Below are 18,697 nucleotides of genomic sequence, written 5' to 3'. Positions count from 1 at the left end.
CCTGTTGCTGGGTGGAAGACCGTGAATCATGAGTTTCAGGCTCTTCCGGAAAGTGAAAGAAAGCGTTTCGGAGTTCGGTGCCTTTGGTGCCCAATCCGATGACAGGCTCTGTTTTACCTGCTGGTTTTTGTATTGCCTTTTGGTAACAAAAAAACTTAGGGAACTTATGCTGTTGCACCCTTCACATTAGTTCCAGCCACGGCACATCTGGATGGTTGAGGGTCGCTCAGCTCGATCATTCGATCGAAGCTTATATAACGACGACTAGATGCTTGTGAGCCATCTCATTCGACGGAGTTCACCAAGTTGTGCAATGTGAGCTTATTGTTATTATCGAAGGTTGTCCGTTAAGAATAAAGGAACAGTTCCCAGCAAGACCTGCCGGCGGTCTCAGAGACTTTATTATGCTACTAAGGCTCTTCGACTAGCAGACGAAGCGATGGTTCTGCTTAATGTGGATTTGTCTCCGAATTAGCCGACTGAGAACGGTACATAACTGAATCCTTAATGTTATTCTAATTTTTGCCAAGTATGTGCGAGTTACAAACCTAAGGCACCCTGTTTCTTGATGCCCACCCTAAAGCTGAAAATCACCGGGTGTGCCAGATGAATGGCAAAATAATTTGACAGCAGGGAGAACTGGCTCGTCTTGAGCAAATCTTCCGGAGACCGCCCTCGAAATTGAAACTTTGTTATTTGTTTCGGAATCATCAAGAGATTTGGTATCCAGCGTATGTCGTTTTGAATATCGTTGGAGATCATGGGGGACGTGATGCTGGACTCGCTCGAGACTCACTGAGAAACTTTGTGACCCTTTTAATACAATGAATTAATGAGAATCCCGGTATCTTTTTCTGACGATTGACGGCTACTGCAGCCCCAGATAATGTAGACTCAAATCGGTAGTTCTTCGACAGTGGATGCATAAACGGAAATACAAGATGATAGTAACCCAAGATTGATGACAGATTATTGAGTTAAAGAGGACTAATCCCCAGCAAACAGTGAGTACTTACAAAAACCTACGGCGTGCAAGAATGTCTTATTGATGCTTGTCACGATAGCTGCGACATGTGTGAACGCATGTTGAGTTACCGTCTGCCATGAGCGTTATCCCCGATGCCCAAACGAGTGTAGCGAAAACTAGAGAGATATCGAGTTTGATATGGTAGGAGGGGATAAAAGTTGCTGGGAAACTGATGAGCGCTATTGGTGCTGACCGCCTTGCAGAATAAGGTACACGGGACCATCGCCTTGAATGCTATGGGATTTAACCCATTTCGATGGCATTCATTCATTCATTCAGGCACAGATTGTGTGACTGAGTGATGATATCCTAACTAGTTCAGCTGCTGCTGGTAGGCTTACCTCATGGACGCTTGTTATTCCATTTCCCTTCCGGTTAAGGTGTTCATTCTTATGCATTTGCCTGGTTATACGGCAGTGAAACACTGGCGTTCTCAGTTGTCTTTTTCAGCCGCGATGATGATGGTGAGGATATCTGAGTGTTGTCCGAATTCTCGTCCGGGCGTTAGGCCTTTGACTGCTACAGTGACTGGAAGTATGCAGAACCGCTGACCCTCGGGATTGCTTGACTGTATATCACTACTCAAGCGTTGTATTACACGTGATGATGACAGATTAGTCAGTGTCTGTGTAATTTCTCTGTGGGGTGAGGGAGGTGCTAGACAATTGGAGTGATAATTCTGTCAAAAAAATTAGGACTTACGTCCGAAAATTGGGAGGCTTATTTGTTGTTGGCATGACGTAGCCAGCATAGAAATATACGTTTTACGTGGACACCCATTGGGAGTCACTTTTGTGGCATCTTGACATCTAGGTCTTTCCAGCCTGTGCGTTCCAGTATGAACAGACTGAAATTTTTAATGGAAGTTGACGAAATATAGCTATTCAACCTCAACATTGTCACCGGATCTGACCGCAGCAAAATGGCGATGAACACGTGGAACGCTGGATCGCTTGGTGCGTTTACCACCGCAATCGACGAACGTAAGGGTGTTTGAACCAACACCTTCTCCAAGAACGGGGAAGAAACTAGCTGAGAGGCTGACTTGCCACTGAATCAGAAACCTGCGGTGATATAAGTCGCTTCAAACCATGTGATGTTGCGCTGCAACTTTGAAGAGCTGTCTCTCAGGCAGGACATGTCTGACGGAGAGAGTTTGGAAGCTTTACCACTGTGAACGTAGTTTGCACCTAGTTCAATATATCTCCATTTACTGCGCACAAGTTAGCCGTCGACGAAGATCATTGGGGTTCTCCGCATCCCCTCCGCTGAATGTCTCGTGGAAAAGATATATCTCCATTTACTGCGCACAAGTTAGACGTCGACGAAGATCATTGGGGATTCTCCGCATCCCCTCCCCTGAATGTCTCGTGGAAAAATAGTGTGCGTTGGTAGCTTTTAGGGCAACGTTCTGTATTACCTCTACGAGTTGAGATATTACGTCATAGCTGTATTAGGCTCCGTGGGTATGAAATAAGCTCAGCTGGACCTAAATTAGATTCAAAAATTGATATCATATGCAACGATACAGATAATTTTGTTGAACAGTTATGTAAACTGGGGTAACCAAAGTTAATCATATAAAAACACGAGTAAGCGAAGCATTAGGAAAATGTAACTCGTACATTATAGAAGTCCTAGATTTTCTGAAAACTCTTGTTATATCAAACGGGATTTCTCACCATATGTCTTAGGCATATTGTGCCTGTGGTCAGCACTGATCGTGTGGATTTGTATTCGGGGCATATACTTCACTGGGATGTGCCACTTTGCACAACCATACTCCACGTACCGTAACAAGGTAAATTTTTTTCAGGTTAAACCAGCCTACTTATGTATGGTCCCGCTGGAGAGATAATAAAACACAGCAATAACGACAAAACCTCAAAAATCTCATTCACCGGATAAAAAGCTGCTTATCTGCCTCGCCTAAAAAAACGAAAATAAATATTTCACATGGGGAAATTCCTGTGTCTAGCCGCCAAATCCTCTTAAGGAAACACGAGGTCTTGAACGCTGCCAAGTTACCCAAGTCTGGATGAGGGAAGTCGAGATGAACAGTCTAGTATGAACCACGGGTCGTTATGTCCGTAATTCCGGCTCTAATCGTTGTACCATCTCACCATCTTGTCTATTCAAAGAGGCTGACGCATTGTTTTCCAAGGCATATTTACAAGAATTTCGCGCAGTCTTCGAAGGTCTGGCATATTCCTCTAGAAATGGTCAATCACGCATCTTCTGAGTGTGTTGGATAGATTGACCACATCCAAAAACGCAGTTGGACAAATTAGCTTTAAAACTAGCAGATTTTTAAAGAATTCACATGAATGATAAGGCAGTTGATCCTCGTCATTATTGTTGTGTATTATTCTACGACTCCCAGATTACATCCTAAGATTAGTGGGTGGAATTGTCGACCGGTACCCCACACAAAGTTCGCTCGTGCTCTGAAATTCTTCACCTTATACGCATACTTTTTTGACGCTTTTGGAAACTCGCTAACTGTTTAGTTTTGGAAACTAATCACAGGGTTACTGAAAATTCACTGACCTTCCTCCAACCATTTTTCCAAATAGGGACCCATTATGTAAGAGCAATTTCTTGAGTTTCGTTCAGCGTTGGGTTAATTTCAAATGCAGACTTTACGACGTCCTCAAAATAGATTGAAAAAATCACAAAACTATCTTTGGTTCTGCCTCAGTTGGACCCAGGCTAAATCTCTTGTGCGTGATATTCCTAAACTGGATTTATTTCTCAAATGACATTATTATAGCTGCTACAATATCTAAGATGTAGCATTAGGCGACTTCAAAACAAACTATGCACACAATATCCAACAAGCCGTTGCGTAATAGACGTGACAAATTAAGCAAATGGGTGTCATTTAGCTGCAGAATGTTATAAAAGGGGAAGTTTATCAGCATTTTGATGAGTTATCTGCCAAAGGCTTTACTTGGGCAGGCAAGTAAGTAGGTACGTATAGCTCTTGAAGAGGCATTTTATTGTGTTGTATCCGGGTGTGATACGTTAACCAGCAAAAGTAACCACTCATCATCTCGAATGGGAAGTTATTGAAAGCCTAAATAAGAGCTGAATCAGCTCCTTGTGGTACAGACGGGATTGCCTGTACGTCAGTCTGGGTGAGCTGAGAGTTCAGCAACTCCAGATATGGCTAACCACCTTGTTTGGTTTCAGTGTGCTGGTCACCTTTGACAATATACACCAGAATCCTCTAGCGCCTCCACACCGGTTCTGACCGGTACATAATAGAGACATGTGGGTCTCCTGTGTGAGGAATTTGGCAAGTGCTGCAAATAGAAAGCTGGCCTGGTAAGCCATCATTGAGTTCAAGATAGTGAAAGTGTTGGAACCAACATGGTTACCCGATTGGCCCGCGTAGATTGTCTCCGCATTTTTTCGACAAAAACTGGCCTAAGTCAACATCGCCGGCATGCACACTGCACCCAGTATAATGCAGATAAGCTTGGTCAAGTGAAGTATTCCGAACCTGCTGCTCCCAACAAGAGTCACGAACGGTCTTGTGGCTTGCTAAAATTTCACATTCGTCTTGTGGCACGCAGAAAGCACTGTTCAAGAGATTGGAGCAGTATTTTCCTGATTGATCGGCTATTCACATTGAAATCAGGTTTCAAGTGCTAAACTGGAAAGCACAACAGGACGACTCATCCTCGGTGGACCTGATCAAACTTCGGTCAAATTGTAGCCTACTCGACAGAAGCCGATGACTATAGCGTCTGTTTTAAACAAACCCTGGATTCCACCATGTCACTCTTGGAATCTCATATGTTTCAGTTCGCTTGCTAGTGTTGATTTTCTGGCATCTGTTCGAGGATTGCAGTGTGGGAGCATGACACTGGAGCAAATACAGTTACTTTTAGACCTCCAGGACACTTCTACGCACCTGGAAAATTGTATCCCGACGGCGTCGCCGAAAGCAGATCCGCCGAGCCAACTGCGCCGCCATCCAGACCCTATACCACCAACGACGGAAAGATGCAGCGCCTGCTGTGCTGGACGGGTAGCGGGATCTATACAAAGATATCCGCGGCCTACCGCCGAACGCCAAGCAGTATTGGAAATAGGTGTTGTCAACCCCAAAACACATGGATAGTCGGCGAAGTCGCAGGGTTTGTAGCATCCTACTGAAGCTTGCTCGAGTCATGTAACGGGAGAAAGTCTGCCGTACGAAACTTTAAATTGGTAATTCTTCTCTAGGCCTAGAAAACCCACGCCTAAGATCCCTCACTAGTCCAAAGCTACCGTGCACGCTGGGTATTTCAACTTACTCTCATTATCGCCCAAATCTGTGTCGTGTCCGTATGACCCCAGTTCGGAACGTCCCAAATCCGACTTCACCAGAATAAATTGGGACCGATTATAGTGTTATTCATTCTTGTCCGTTGCTTTCATAAGGTGCTTGCTGATCGCTGGAGTAGTTGATTGCAAATGCCCTCACATAAATTTGCATTTCGGCATCGAGACGGCTGTTAGGAGGTAACATCGCTGTTACGTACTCTGCTTCGTCTTTCAGCTTAGCGTTTGTTATCTCGAAAGCGTTTGATTCAGTTTTGGATGACACAACCGTCAGATCTGCGAGGCTTTTGGAGCACCACGAAAGCGTTTGATTCAGTTTTGGATGACAAAACCGTCAGATCTGCGAGGCTTTTGGAACACCATCACCTCTAGTGGGATACATCGCACAGTCCTATGATAATACCTTAGTGGTTTTCTTGTTCTCTGCTTCGTCTTTCAGCTTAGCGTTTGTTATCTCGAAAGCGTTTGATTCAGTTTTGGATGACACAACCGTCAGATCTGCGAGGCTTTTGGAGCACCATCACCTCTAGTTGGATACATCGCACAGTCCTATGATAATGCTGTAGTGGTTTTCTCCAGTTCCAGGGTTCACTGCCACAGAGGTTCGAGGCAAAAATATTCACTCTCCTCATTGTTATCGATCATGGCAATGGATGAGGTTCTTAAATTGTCGATGTCGCAACTAAGATACCAATTCTACAACACCCTGGTAGATGGTTTTGCCTTCACTGTTGACTGGTCGTGTGCGCAGAAAGATTGCTTGCATTAAAGGGAAGCTCGAAGCTGCTGCGGTCGAGCTGGGAAGGGTTGGTATGGTACAAAACGCCCGAAAGACGAAAGTTATGGTCATGTGTGGGGAGCATGAAACATCGGGCGACAGCAATCTCAGTAGAACCATTTTGCCTTACCGAGGACTCTCAATCCTCTGGGTTCGACAGACACCCTAACATGTCTGGGCATCCCCTTTGCTTATAAGCGGAACGGGGTATCCAGCCACCGATAGCACCTGCTCAAACTACTCGATGAGGTGACGCGTACCCTGTTCAAGCATTATCAAGGAATAGAGATCACAATGAACTACCCGATACTGGGCATGACATATTCCCTCGTGCTCGGTCTTGTTCACCGAAACACGCTCAGAAGGTTAGATAAATACATCAGGCAATATATTTGCGGCTTGCTACGTCTACTGAAGGACAACCTGGTTAGTTATATCCACGCCGGTAAGCAACGTGGGGGACTTAGTATCCCAAGTCAGTGTGCTTCAATGCTGATGCAGCGGAGAATGCGTACGAAAAAGCTGCTTTCTACACAATACCGAGTACTACCCAAAGTGGTCAGTGATTCTGCATTTGGCGAGATTGTTCTGGATCTCAGCCTTCCGGTCTGAATCCATGGTGCATCCGTAAACACTAAGGAAGAACTGGCGGCTGATTGGGGGTGATAACCTGCGCAACATCGTCCACGGTCATGGCTTACCACATTCGATCCCTTTACCTCTTACTAATCGATTGATCGTATTTTCAGAACGAGTGTTTCCTCGGCTATTTATCCTCGGTATTCACGTCCGATGCAACCCGTTCAGGAGGTGAGTTAGAAGCGCTCGGCATGGTCAAAGTGGCCAGATGATCTTATGTCGCGGACGCTGTGACCAAGTGGGCTCGGCATAATCGGGTTACAAGGGAACTCGCAAACAGTCTCCGTCGACTGAGATACACCGTCTTCGAAGAATTGAGAGCACCCGTGACCTAATCGCTCTGATACACCGTCTTCGAAGAGTTGAGAGCACTTTGACGTCCTTGACCAACCGTGACCTAATCGCTCATCGGGAGCATCGAATAATTTTGTAAGATTTCAGAATAGTCACAAATAGGCGCGGAGTGATTGTATGTAACAGAAAGAACCGGAATTCTGGTGCTGATGAATATTTTTCGCCACAAACTCAGCCCGAAGTGCAACTGACGGCGACTTAGACAATTTGGTCCACCAACCGATGATCATTTGTTATCCAGGATCTACTTCCGGGAATCCGCCAAGGCTGTTATTGGACTGGGACTTCCTAAAGTCAAAGTAAGTGACTTGTATTTCGTTGATATTGTGGGCTCCGTGCGTATTTGCGAAACTTTTATGCATTGCATATTGCGCTGAATGTACATTTTTGCCACTGAATCTCACACGAGACCCAGTACTACGGACACTTCGTGCCCAACGTGCAAGTCTTGACTGTTTTGGCACTTACCACGCCTTTAAAGGCATTCAGAGGTGTTTGTCCTTTATTCGGTTGTTCGTGATTCTACACCAGAATTTTCACACTCGATGGGATTCAGTCTATCTGACTGGAACTGTTGTTGGCTAGATTTCGAATGAGATGTTTATCTTTTTTTAACTCATTCTCCCGCTACAACTTTCTCATTCGTCGCTCGCATTCAATTTTAGGTTTGTGACAATGTTGTCCATGATAAATGATAATGTGAATGTAGCGCTTTGAGAAGCGGCGTTTTGCATTGCTGTTTAGTACCACGGGTCACTTATCACTTTTGTTCACTATACTGTACAGCCACGATTGCTCCGGACTTGAAACAAGAGTTTGTATGGCCGCCAAATTAAAATGATAAATTTGTTTGCATGGTAACCGCTGGTTAACTTTGGTTCGCTAACGATCTTTTGTTAGAGAAAATGGAATCGGTGTTTAATATTTGCAATGAGTTATTGACGATTCACCCTCAAATCATCGTTCAGGAATATACATACATTTGGTCCTGAGTGTATTTAGATACTTTGCTAATAAAAATGAATCAATCGACATTTTGAAACCACCTCATTAGATGGCAGACTGAGTACGCTTATTTTCCTGTTGCCATTGCTGACCTCTCTAAATTCCGCTCATGACTAAGTAGATTGCTTTTCCACAGCTTCTCCACTTGACTGGCTTTAACACGCCCATTTGCATAACTGATAACGTCGTAGTAGTCAGGGTAATTCAGATATATCAAAAGATATATAGCTAAACTAGTGAGCCATTTGTAAGCAGGCAACATTTGGCAAAACATAGTAAGACAAATAATATATCTACTTAGAATGAATAGTGACAGGGAGGCTGCTCCACGGCTCTTGTGTCGAGCTTCTTCGAAAGTAGTCCCGTATCTTCGTCTCTATTTGTGACTAAAAACATGACGCCTGGCCTTAACAAACGGGCCAAACACCGTGAACAGCTTATAAGCTGAAAACATTTTTCATAAAGAATTATTACGTGAGATGTCACAGTTCTTGATGACACGATTGCACTACAGTCTACATTGCTTTAAGTCGGGCGTGAAATATGCTTATACAGATATCGTAAGTCTCCCTGTGTTCCTAATCGAAACGCGAAGTTCAACAGCACTGGCGGAAGGGAAAATGAGAGCTGGTAGAGCGCTTCAATTGAGTATTCTATTTTTATTTCTAGGCAGGTGCATCTGAAATGGCAAATATTAGGTGAGATTCACGAGACACTTGATTTGAGAAGGCATCAGCGCATTCAGTGCAAACCATTCTCGTGTTACGAATGAGTAAACGTAGATCATCGTGTGTAAGTTCGAGGCTATTCGGAGCCTCAGGTTGATCGCATTTGATATTAGGATGTTGCTATCAATATATCCAAACATGGAAAACAACCGTTAGTAATCCTTAAAATATAGAATATATAATTTCATGGCCACTCACGCAGACAATCGATTTGGTTTTTGAACAAATCTGCAATAAAAATACCCTCTTTAGAAAAAAGTTAACACAATTAAGGTTATTGAAGTGAATCTGCTTTGTGAAGGATCGTAGTATTAAGCTACGTGTTCCCATGCAAAATTTACTTGGACCAAAGCAAGGATAAATGACCTCCGGGATTAGCATACAATTCCTTGGCGTGTATGAGGGATGGTCGAACTGAGAATAATAGTGACCTATCCGCACACAGCTTTCGTCGTTTCATTCCGCAGGAAATAATTGTGCACATAAACCATGCATCGAGTTTCTGTTTCACAGAAGATGTACCTCAGACCTAGTACTTATATCATGTGAAGCTAGGAGGCATTTCCTTCCGAAAGAAATAAAGAACCTTCATTTGAAGCAGTCCATTTGTTTAAATCAGCCTATGTATTTCGCTGTTCAGTCTTCAGCTGAATATCCCCAGTCAAACGGAACCTGATATTACGTCCACTACGTGCAACTAATCAGCAAATACAGCTGAATAATATAACGAAAATTGAAAAGCCACGAGAAATTGTGAGCTAGGAAGAACCAGGAATAAAGAAAGACCCACACCACATCGTGGACCAGACGTGTCCGGTTCTTACTTCTATGGCAATCAGTAGGTGGTCATGCTGCTCGTGCATACATGTTGGGTCGGCATTTATTGCTCAACACGACCACATTTCGGTCTTCTATTGCACAGTGGATGTCTAGAAGCCGGTGTTGGATTTATGACATTTAAATAGAACGCTTTTTCGTTGCGACGCATTAAACCTCCATCAGTCGATTAGTCACGTGGCATAATTTTCAAAGAAAGTGCTCTGACACGCAGTTGCACGAGTTCTTACTTGTCCTGCTAAAGTAGGTCTCAGCACATTTGCATGTACATTGATATGCGATATATATGACAGAATGCACAAAGCCATCGTTTGGGCTTTTGGTGAAATAAATCCCACAAGGTTTAGAATGCCAATGATTCCCGCTCAAAAGCTCTTGATGTGTAAATAACTTGCATGATTGTATAGGCCTTCAGCTTTTGCGGTCCGCAAAAATGAATTGTCCCTTGAATTATTTTCTAAATTCGTAACTGAATTATGGCCAGCAGTCTGTCTTTCAATCACGTAAGCAAATGAGTCTGCTAATAAGGTTCCCAGCGGACTACCCATGGTCACGCCATCAGATTATACGTAATTTCCCAAAACTGAAAGCACATTTCTTCCATACATAGGAACGTCAGTTCTAATAATTATCCTAAAAATATGTGCGATGGCAGAACAAACAATCTACAATCTAGGGCAAAGGAACATTGGCAGACAGAGAGCTCATTTCCAAAATACCGCGCCCGTGAGGCTCTTACGAAGCAGTGTGCAGATAATTTCATAGAAATCTCTCAATGCGTTTAATACAGGTTTGTGCAGTACATTCGTTTACTTCGAACTATTAACTGAACCTCGTAGAAATAATTGTTTTAGGTCTGTAGAGCTATACCAATGATTCTGAATTTTGGCCGGAAAGCTTTAGTCATGAATGTTCCCAACGATGACCGACGGTTGCTTCACGATTCGTAAAACCACGTAAATCTGGAGGAAGTATTATCATAAAGGTACAGATAACATTTAACCAACTGCATTATTCTTGAAGTCACAAAAAACTAAATCAGACGTAGGCAAGTTAACTGTATTTGGCGCCCCGCACTAAAATACCAACGTCGGTCTTCTCCGATCGCTCATGTCTCCACAGTATGGCAGAGGCAGGTGGCTTCATGAGTGCGAAAGGAAATGACTTTGTAAAGTAATGTCAGCCAACGAGTACGATGCAAGAAATAAAGCGTATAAAGGTATTATGGTTATGGCCTGCATAATATTCGATTAAACAATTATTACGAGAAGTAACGGTTTCTGTTCTATACCGTTATTGGAGTGTGTGGGTGACTGGCAACGATAACGAAGACGGAATTTAAATGCAACGGTGTGTATGTCATTTCTTGGTAGAGACCAGCGTACTCTAATTGCATATGCCGCGAAACGTTATGAGACACGCTTAGTAATCAACACAAGTAGGATGTGCTCATTTAAATTGTCTAAAAATTTAGATGCTTCGTTCCGCTAGGTCCTTCCTGAAACACTGTGCTTGTTCAAACGGAATTACTACCTCGCATCTTCCCTTACTTTTCCTAAAATGTTGTCTTTCCTAGTGGCTGAGTGGCACCTAGGCGTCGTCTATTGCGGTCACTGGCTGCTATAATTATATGAAGGAACACGGGCTATATGAGCAATCAACAATATAGCCGACATCCAAAACGATCAGAGCGTTTGCTATATCTAACCTCAAACCTTCATACTGACAAGTGTACTCCACGCTAAAATTGAGAAAGTGTTATTACCACATGTGTATCCCGTGTGTTATCGTCTCTGAGAAAACCAGGGTTTTACGGATTTGTGATGCCAATCACATAATTCGAATTGGTAATGACCCAAAGGCAGTGGGATGGATATAATGTTGGTTTTCTTTCAAATAATATTTGTGTTGAGTTCCCTCGGCGATATAGCGAAAATATACGCTCCCGTTTTGAATGCATTGATACTTTTTATGAATCTTGTTTTGTGGGAACGATAGCCTTCACGATTTTCTTGTTATTTCTGCATTTTACGCATATTTTCTAGATAGTGTCACTCCTCTTAAACAAGAGCTGGATGATATCTATCTTCGGGGGACTTATGTTTTGGTTCCAAGTTACGGTTATGTTTTGTGGAGACAAGCCTAGGCATTCGGAAAAAGCAACTGTTATGCTCATATCTCATTAGCCATGCTTTGGATCGTCGTCTGATTTATCCAGTATTGAATAGCAGTCAGTGTTTCCTTTCGTCCATGTCGATATGACAAGCCTCTAGTAGTCTGTATGTGGACTAGTAAGCGCACAAAAGTCTTCAAATAACTTAAGATACTCAACAATATCTACATCAGGATACCAGTTCACTTCGACCCAACGACAGGCTGCCATTCGTGGGGCAAAATTGAAGCCCACTCAAATTGGACCAGAATACGTTGACAGTTTTGACGCAGCTACCCAAATATTGTAACATTGCCTTGTTGTTTTCGCCAACAGCTACTGAAATGTCTTATCACTGTATAGGTGGAATAAGTTTTATCTATATCAACGTAGACCCTGGTTGTTGATAAGCTATATGTGATACGTCAAAAATTTATCAATAACTGATGTTTCACATTTCAAGCGGCAGACGTCTGAGGAAGTCAGAGAGTATACTAAACCCAATCGTAAGAAGCTGTGAACTGGTCAACACAGAATATCATTATGAGGTTCAGAATGTTTTTCAGCATTGGTAGTATATAAAACCCTAATGTAGTTGAATCACAACGCCTCCGGGATAAAAACAGTAATCGAAATAAATAACAATAAAAATTATAACAATAAAAGTAACCACGGAGTAGCCATTCAAATGCATATTAGCTCCTCTATATGCATAAAAATCTCTAACCGTACAGAAAAAATGCCGTTTTCTCTTTACTCCCTGTTACTGAAAACGCCAAACTTTGTTGTCGTCGTATCATGTATATTAAGCATCCTTTTTCTCCACAACTACTCGCAACACGAGTAGCTAGAAAGTTGAAGCAAAGCATGAGGATGATGGAATATTCTTCCATCAGGGCACATCAAGCGTGCTCTTTGCATATGATTTCTTCTAAAATTGGTCAAGTTATCTAATGATGACGACAGCTGATTAGCATAAGTGAAATCCGAACTTCATTCATCTTCTATGCATCAAGTTACACACGCGTTATTATGAAACCACTGTACATATGACGCAGTTATTGCCCACCAGCTTTCTGCATACAAAGGATTGGCTGCAGCAAGTCGTCGTTTCCTCTAATTATTAATTATTACTGGGTTACAGTAGTCTAGAAAATGGCGCATTTTCAAAGGGAACAGTCCATCATAAGTACTTGAAAGCTCTTCGGTAAAACGTTCGGCGTATTTGGAAGTGTGTTCTCCCAATCCGTATAGACGCAACCCAGAGCGCAATAGGCCAAGCTAAATATGGCAGCACACCGGTGAATACAGTAAAAACCCAATAAGGCAATCCATCAAATCAAATTTTCGTCTTTACTTGTGTTGGTCAAGTCGTTTGATGTCCGTAGTCCGAAACATCGCAACGAGAATTTTATTCGCTTCCGGTATATTATGCAAGACCAACATTTCGTCGCAGATTACAAACTTCACTACTCCGTATTTCGCCCGAAGCATTTTGCGGCCCATATAATTATTGTGTCAGCGAAGTTGAAGAAAAATGAGCTGCCTATATTAACATTACGTCCTCCACAAACACAACGGGGAACAGGAAAGGTCAGTGGTCCGCATGGCTTTTCCGTAAAAATTAACGCAAAACACCTATTTGGCGACTTCAATTGCATGCAATTCGTTTTGCAAGGGGCAGTCGAAAGCGCACGACTAATTTTAGTGTCAAACATACTATGCACATTCTGCAGTATATTTCACATCCACCATATAGATTACGGAATTTCTAACATGTTGGATGAAACCGCATAATTAATAACTTGAGGAAAGCACAGGTTTCCGCACGATCAATCACGCATGCTTCTCATGAATATTTCTGACAACAAATATGATATAAAGTCGACAACTTTGTAATTGATTACAGAGTTGAACTGACTATTTGAATAAAGTTAGTGTTGAAACCGTAAACTTCTAGTCGATCCTTCTACGTCAAAACGGTAAAATGCTTCCCCGGAAAAGCATGTTTTCAGTTAATCTCTAGACGCCGACTGTAGTTAACACCTCTTAACTTACCAAAATGAACTTATAAAGTTGGAAGCAAACGTTTGACTGTCCACAGCAACTGGAACTCTAGCCACCAGAGTTGACTAAACACCATCAAAATACGCAATGATTTGTTAAGAAGTTTTGTGGGTTTTGCTGTTAGATATAGCAGTTGCAACTTGATGAAATGCTTAGATCTATGAACAGTACGCATGGCGTAGTTTTGTTGGTCACGGCTATGATTGAACGCTAGGTTTACATATTATCCCACTTCGCAAACCGATATGGCAGCCTCATATAATCCAGTGTGAACATTTGCTTGAGTTTAGGTTGCTTTTGGTAAATTAACGAACCAATTCCTCATCCCTCTGAGGCGCCGCCGGTATGATATGACGGGCGTTCGTAGAACTTTCCGATTTCTCACGAAATACCATTATCACGGGGTCAGCCATTATTAATTACAAAAGTATTTTTCGAACAATTATGTTACTCAGGATTTAATTATAGGTTCCGCCGAAAGTTTCCAAAACAAGACGTGGTTTCTGCTCAACCATACGCACGAATAAATTTGCGCCAAAATAGAGCAAAGAGATGGATCAGCAATCTCGTTGGAATTTAGCAATTCGGATGAGGGAATTTCGAACAGCAGCTTGATTCTTATTGTGAATGTGTTGACGGACAAGTATCCACGAAATCGATTTCGTCTGAAAACATCCACTGGTCAAATCCGACGCTTAAGTACTTTTTAGTTTTCCCCAGCTCTCCAACCGACGTTTACACTCGGCTGCTTGGAATGAGTAAATGCTGGGACGTTCTGCAAAGCTTTTAAAAGCATATGCAAACATTGGGTTTCTGAGGTTGACTAGCATAGAAATATTCTGTTACAAGACCTTAATATTCTTTGACAGGCCGTAATTCAACAACACTGATAAAGTTCAGTGGGATATTGCGACCTCATCTGGACAAATCGGTTTATTTTTTTAGCTAAGTTTAAGGAAAACCTGAGGATTGCGCCTACATGATGAGCTTCCGGAGGGGCGAAGGCCATCGCCGACTGACGATGTGTTTCGAGAAACCTTATGAATAGAACTTTGTTAATTAGGTATACTGGAATGTAGTAGCTGCTTCGGCGTGTGAGTTTGCGCGTGTGCGTGTGCGTGTCCGTTCGTCGTTGCACCATCGATCTGACATGTAACTTGAGTGGCTGATTGGATTTGTCCTATTGGTTGGCTCGCGTGATCCCTATGGGTTGACTGGATATGTGACTCAGTTGTTTGCTTACCTGCCACGAAAGCGGACCAGTTTGGCCGCGTGTACTCGATGCACCCGTGTCTGTACTTACGTGTTCTTCTGACTACTATGAACTACAATATAAGATATCTTGAATAAATAGCTGCTGCTGTTCAACACATCTAACCGAACAATGTCATTGAGGATAGACTCAGCTGTCAGTCAGCTGAATCGTTCATTCAAACAATTCAGTTTGCAAGTGAGTGAAAAGCGGCGCGCAGATTGATCTATCGATTGCATGTATTTTTAATCTACCTAACAGCATAGGTCCATATTGAGCTATTTGCTTGCGTATGTCCAATCATTGACGGTGTTGTGTCCGTATAATGTCCATTAAGCCAGCAGTCTAGTGGCTGTGGCCGAATTGCCAATCACTTTTAAGGGATAGGCGGCAATTTATTCGTCACCCATTCTTCAAGGGAGTATTTTCTACCGACTACCGCCTGACGCAATTCATGCGCCCATTCCACTGACGTCTGTGACCCATCTGAATGATAGGCGCATAGCTTTTGTGATTTCAAAATCGTCAGTTGTCACTACTGCAAATAACAGAACGGTCTACGTATGCCCTTTCACAGGTGTAAACCTGCGGAAACCTTATCCGGTGCCCAACATTTCACGCACGTGACAAATATGGATGCGTGCGACGTTTGAGAAAGCGCAAATTACATGGCGGCGGACATTGGACGACGATAGTGTTCGGTGCATGAATATTGTGGAATGACATGTTATGGCCAAAAATGATGGCTTATACATCTATTAGGCCATATCACGTGTTTTAAACGCTTGTATTTAGACAAGTTGTGGAAAAACTGCTCAGTTTCAAGTGCAAGCATAATAGACACCAGCGAATGGCACGGTCAACAGTTACCAAACGTTTACGTAAATTAATGGGAACGGGGTACTGTGAAAAGAAAGTAGAATACTAGCAACACAATTTCTGGATGTCTTTATGCTTAAGAACTTCGATTAAGTTTTCATCTGGACACAAATGCATCAAACTTGTTTTGTTTGGGTAAGAATAGATTTGAGTGCCGGCACGAAATCTGCCATCAGCATGCCCCCTTGAATTCACACTTCTCCATCTCAAGTCCCATCTGTTTTCCGAACCCCGATTCGGTGTTCATGCGTCTTTCAGAGCCAAAAAGTGCGACAGTGTGCCACACAAAACAAGCGAAATGTCTTTGTCTAATTGCCGTTCAGGTCATCTACACTGAATCGTTCCACAACTTGCGTCATCTCAGACTATTTAAGCTGGCAAATTTAGTGACTTGTTTCTCAGTTCGACAAAAATCGAGATCAGACAATAATCCAGATTACCACTAAATTCCTAAAATTTAAAGGTACTGCCGTGAATGAAAATTGATCTTTGTTTTGGCCGTGCGGCGGTCAATATCCAGTGTTATGGTGGTCGTTGGCTTTTTCGCTGAGCTGGGCGATTTGACTGCAAACGTTTCACCACCACTCACCCAGCGCTACGCACTACTACGCTCAACAATAACGCACTACTTGTGTCACTTCGATTGGTGCCCGCCTCAGCGAACAAGCCAACGACAACCATCTACGCTACACGAGCTACCAACATTTTCCTCCATAGAAAATCCAGTGTTATTTTTTGTCTTCCAAAGCAACGACTGAGAAGTTTAATCAGTTCTGCTGACGCCCGTCATCTACTCGAACAACTCTTCTCGGTGCACAGTATACGGGTCAAAATTACATGTCGTCGCTTCTTCCAAAATAGTGCTTTTAGTCAGTGCTGACTGGATTTATCTAGCTCGAAATGGATGTGACCGCAAGCCTACGGAAATTCCGCAGTTTGCAATGTCTCCTTCTGTTTGTATTTGTAAACGAACTTTTGCTATTAAACTCATTTTCAGAAAATCCGTGCATCTAAAACTGGCAATCAATTGTCTGTAGAGAAAGCGGATTCAATGTGGCCAACTGCCGATTTGTCCTGACGACGTCGACGTCTATTCAACCTGAGTTTCTGCTAGATTCCCTTTGAAACAGCACTCTGAGCGTCTGTTCAATATGAGTAGTTTTTTCCCAGGATTTTGCATGAAACGGCCAACCTTTATCTTTCGATTCCTAGATCGTTATACTAGATTTGTGGGGAAGAGGTTCCAGATGCTCTTTTGGTTTCAAAGGATAAAAATGTTGAGCAGTTACTTTTGGAAATCGAGCAGGTCTTTTTTAACATTCAAATATAACGTTGCATGTACGGAATGACATGATTCTAATACTGGGTTGTGGTTACTGATAGGGACTTATGCTTGTTTGTTGTTCATAACCTCATGTTTGCATGGAATCTCATGTGACGGTTTGAGATTTGATAAATGAAGCGTAATACGTAAATTCCACTGAGGTACGAAAGGTAAGGAGCGAAAATATGCAGAAGCAAAAAATCTCAGGAATGTTAATTCCCGGTTGTTCAGCTGGAACAAGACTTTTTCTTGGACAAAACCGCCAATTTTGATACCGTTTTGCTAAAGAAGCCAATGTGGTAAACAACTGGTTAAAATATATTATTTTTGCTTCTGACAGCCGGTATTGCCAATCACTTTTAAGGGATAGGCGGCAATTTATTCGTCACCCATTCTTCAAGGGAGTATTTTCTACCGACTACCGCCTGACGCAATTCATGCGCCCATTCCACTGACGTCTGTGACCCATCTGAATGATAGGCGCATAGCTTTTGTGATTTCAAAATCGTCAGTTGTCACTACTGCAAATAACAGAACGGTCTACGTATGCCCTTTCACAGGTGTAAACCTGCGGAAACCTTATCCGGTGCCCAACATTTCACGCACGTGACAAATATGGATGCGTGCGACGTTTGAGAAAGCGCAAATTACATGGCGGCGGACATTGGACGACGATAGTGTTCGGTGCATGAATATTGTGGAATGACATGTTATGGCCAAAAATGATGGCTTATACATCTATTAGGCCATATCACGTGTTTTAAACGCTTGTATTTAGACAAGTTGTGGAAAAACTGCTCAGTTTCAAGTGCAAGCATAATAGACACCAGCGAATGGCACGGTCAACAGTTACCAAACGTTTACGTAAATTAATGGGAACGGGGTACTGTGAAAAGAAAGTAGAATACTAGCAACACAATTTCTGGATGTCTTTATGCTTAAGAACTTCGATTAAGTTTTCATCTGGACACAAATGCATCAAACTTGTTTTGTTTGGGTAAGAATAGATTTGAGTGTCGGAACGAAATATGCCATCAGCATGCCCCCTTGAATTCACACTTCTCCATCTCAAGTCCCATCTGTTTTCCGAACCCCGATTCGGTGTTCATGCGTCTTTCAGAGCCAAAAAGTGCGACAGTGTGCCACACAAAACAAGCGAAATGTCTTTGTCTAATTGCCGTTCAGGTCATCTACACTGAATCGTTCCACAACTTGCGTCATCTCAGACTATTTAAGCTGGCAAATTTAGTGACTTGTTTCTCAGTTCGACAAAAATCGAGATCAGACAATAATCCAGATTACCACTAAATTCCTAAAATT

At 42.6% G+C, this 18,697-nt stretch overlaps 1 protein-coding gene across 1 annotated transcript in view; it reads right to left on the bottom strand.

Moving 5' to 3' along the window:
- The window catches only part of T265_06574 (hypothetical protein), a gene marked incomplete at both ends in the record, with an annotated part of 48,546 nt that overhangs the window by 13,780 nt on the left and 16,069 nt on the right, over positions 1 to 18,697 (bottom strand). Inside the window, one exon of the mRNA XM_009171877.1 lies at positions 4,950 to 5,225. Within this exon, the coding sequence (XP_009170141.1) occupies positions 4,950 to 5,225 (276 nt within the window). The remainder of the gene's footprint in view (positions 1 to 4,949; positions 5,226 to 18,697) is intronic.

The sequence above is a fragment of the Opisthorchis viverrini genome, assembly GCF_000715545.1.
Source record: "Opisthorchis viverrini unplaced genomic scaffold opera_v5_138, whole genome shotgun sequence".
Classification (NCBI taxonomy): Eukaryota; Metazoa; Platyhelminthes; class Trematoda; order Opisthorchiida; family Opisthorchiidae; genus Opisthorchis; species Opisthorchis viverrini.
The sequence above is the reverse complement of the archived record's forward strand: the minus strand, read 5'-3'. Positions and strand labels throughout refer to the sequence as shown.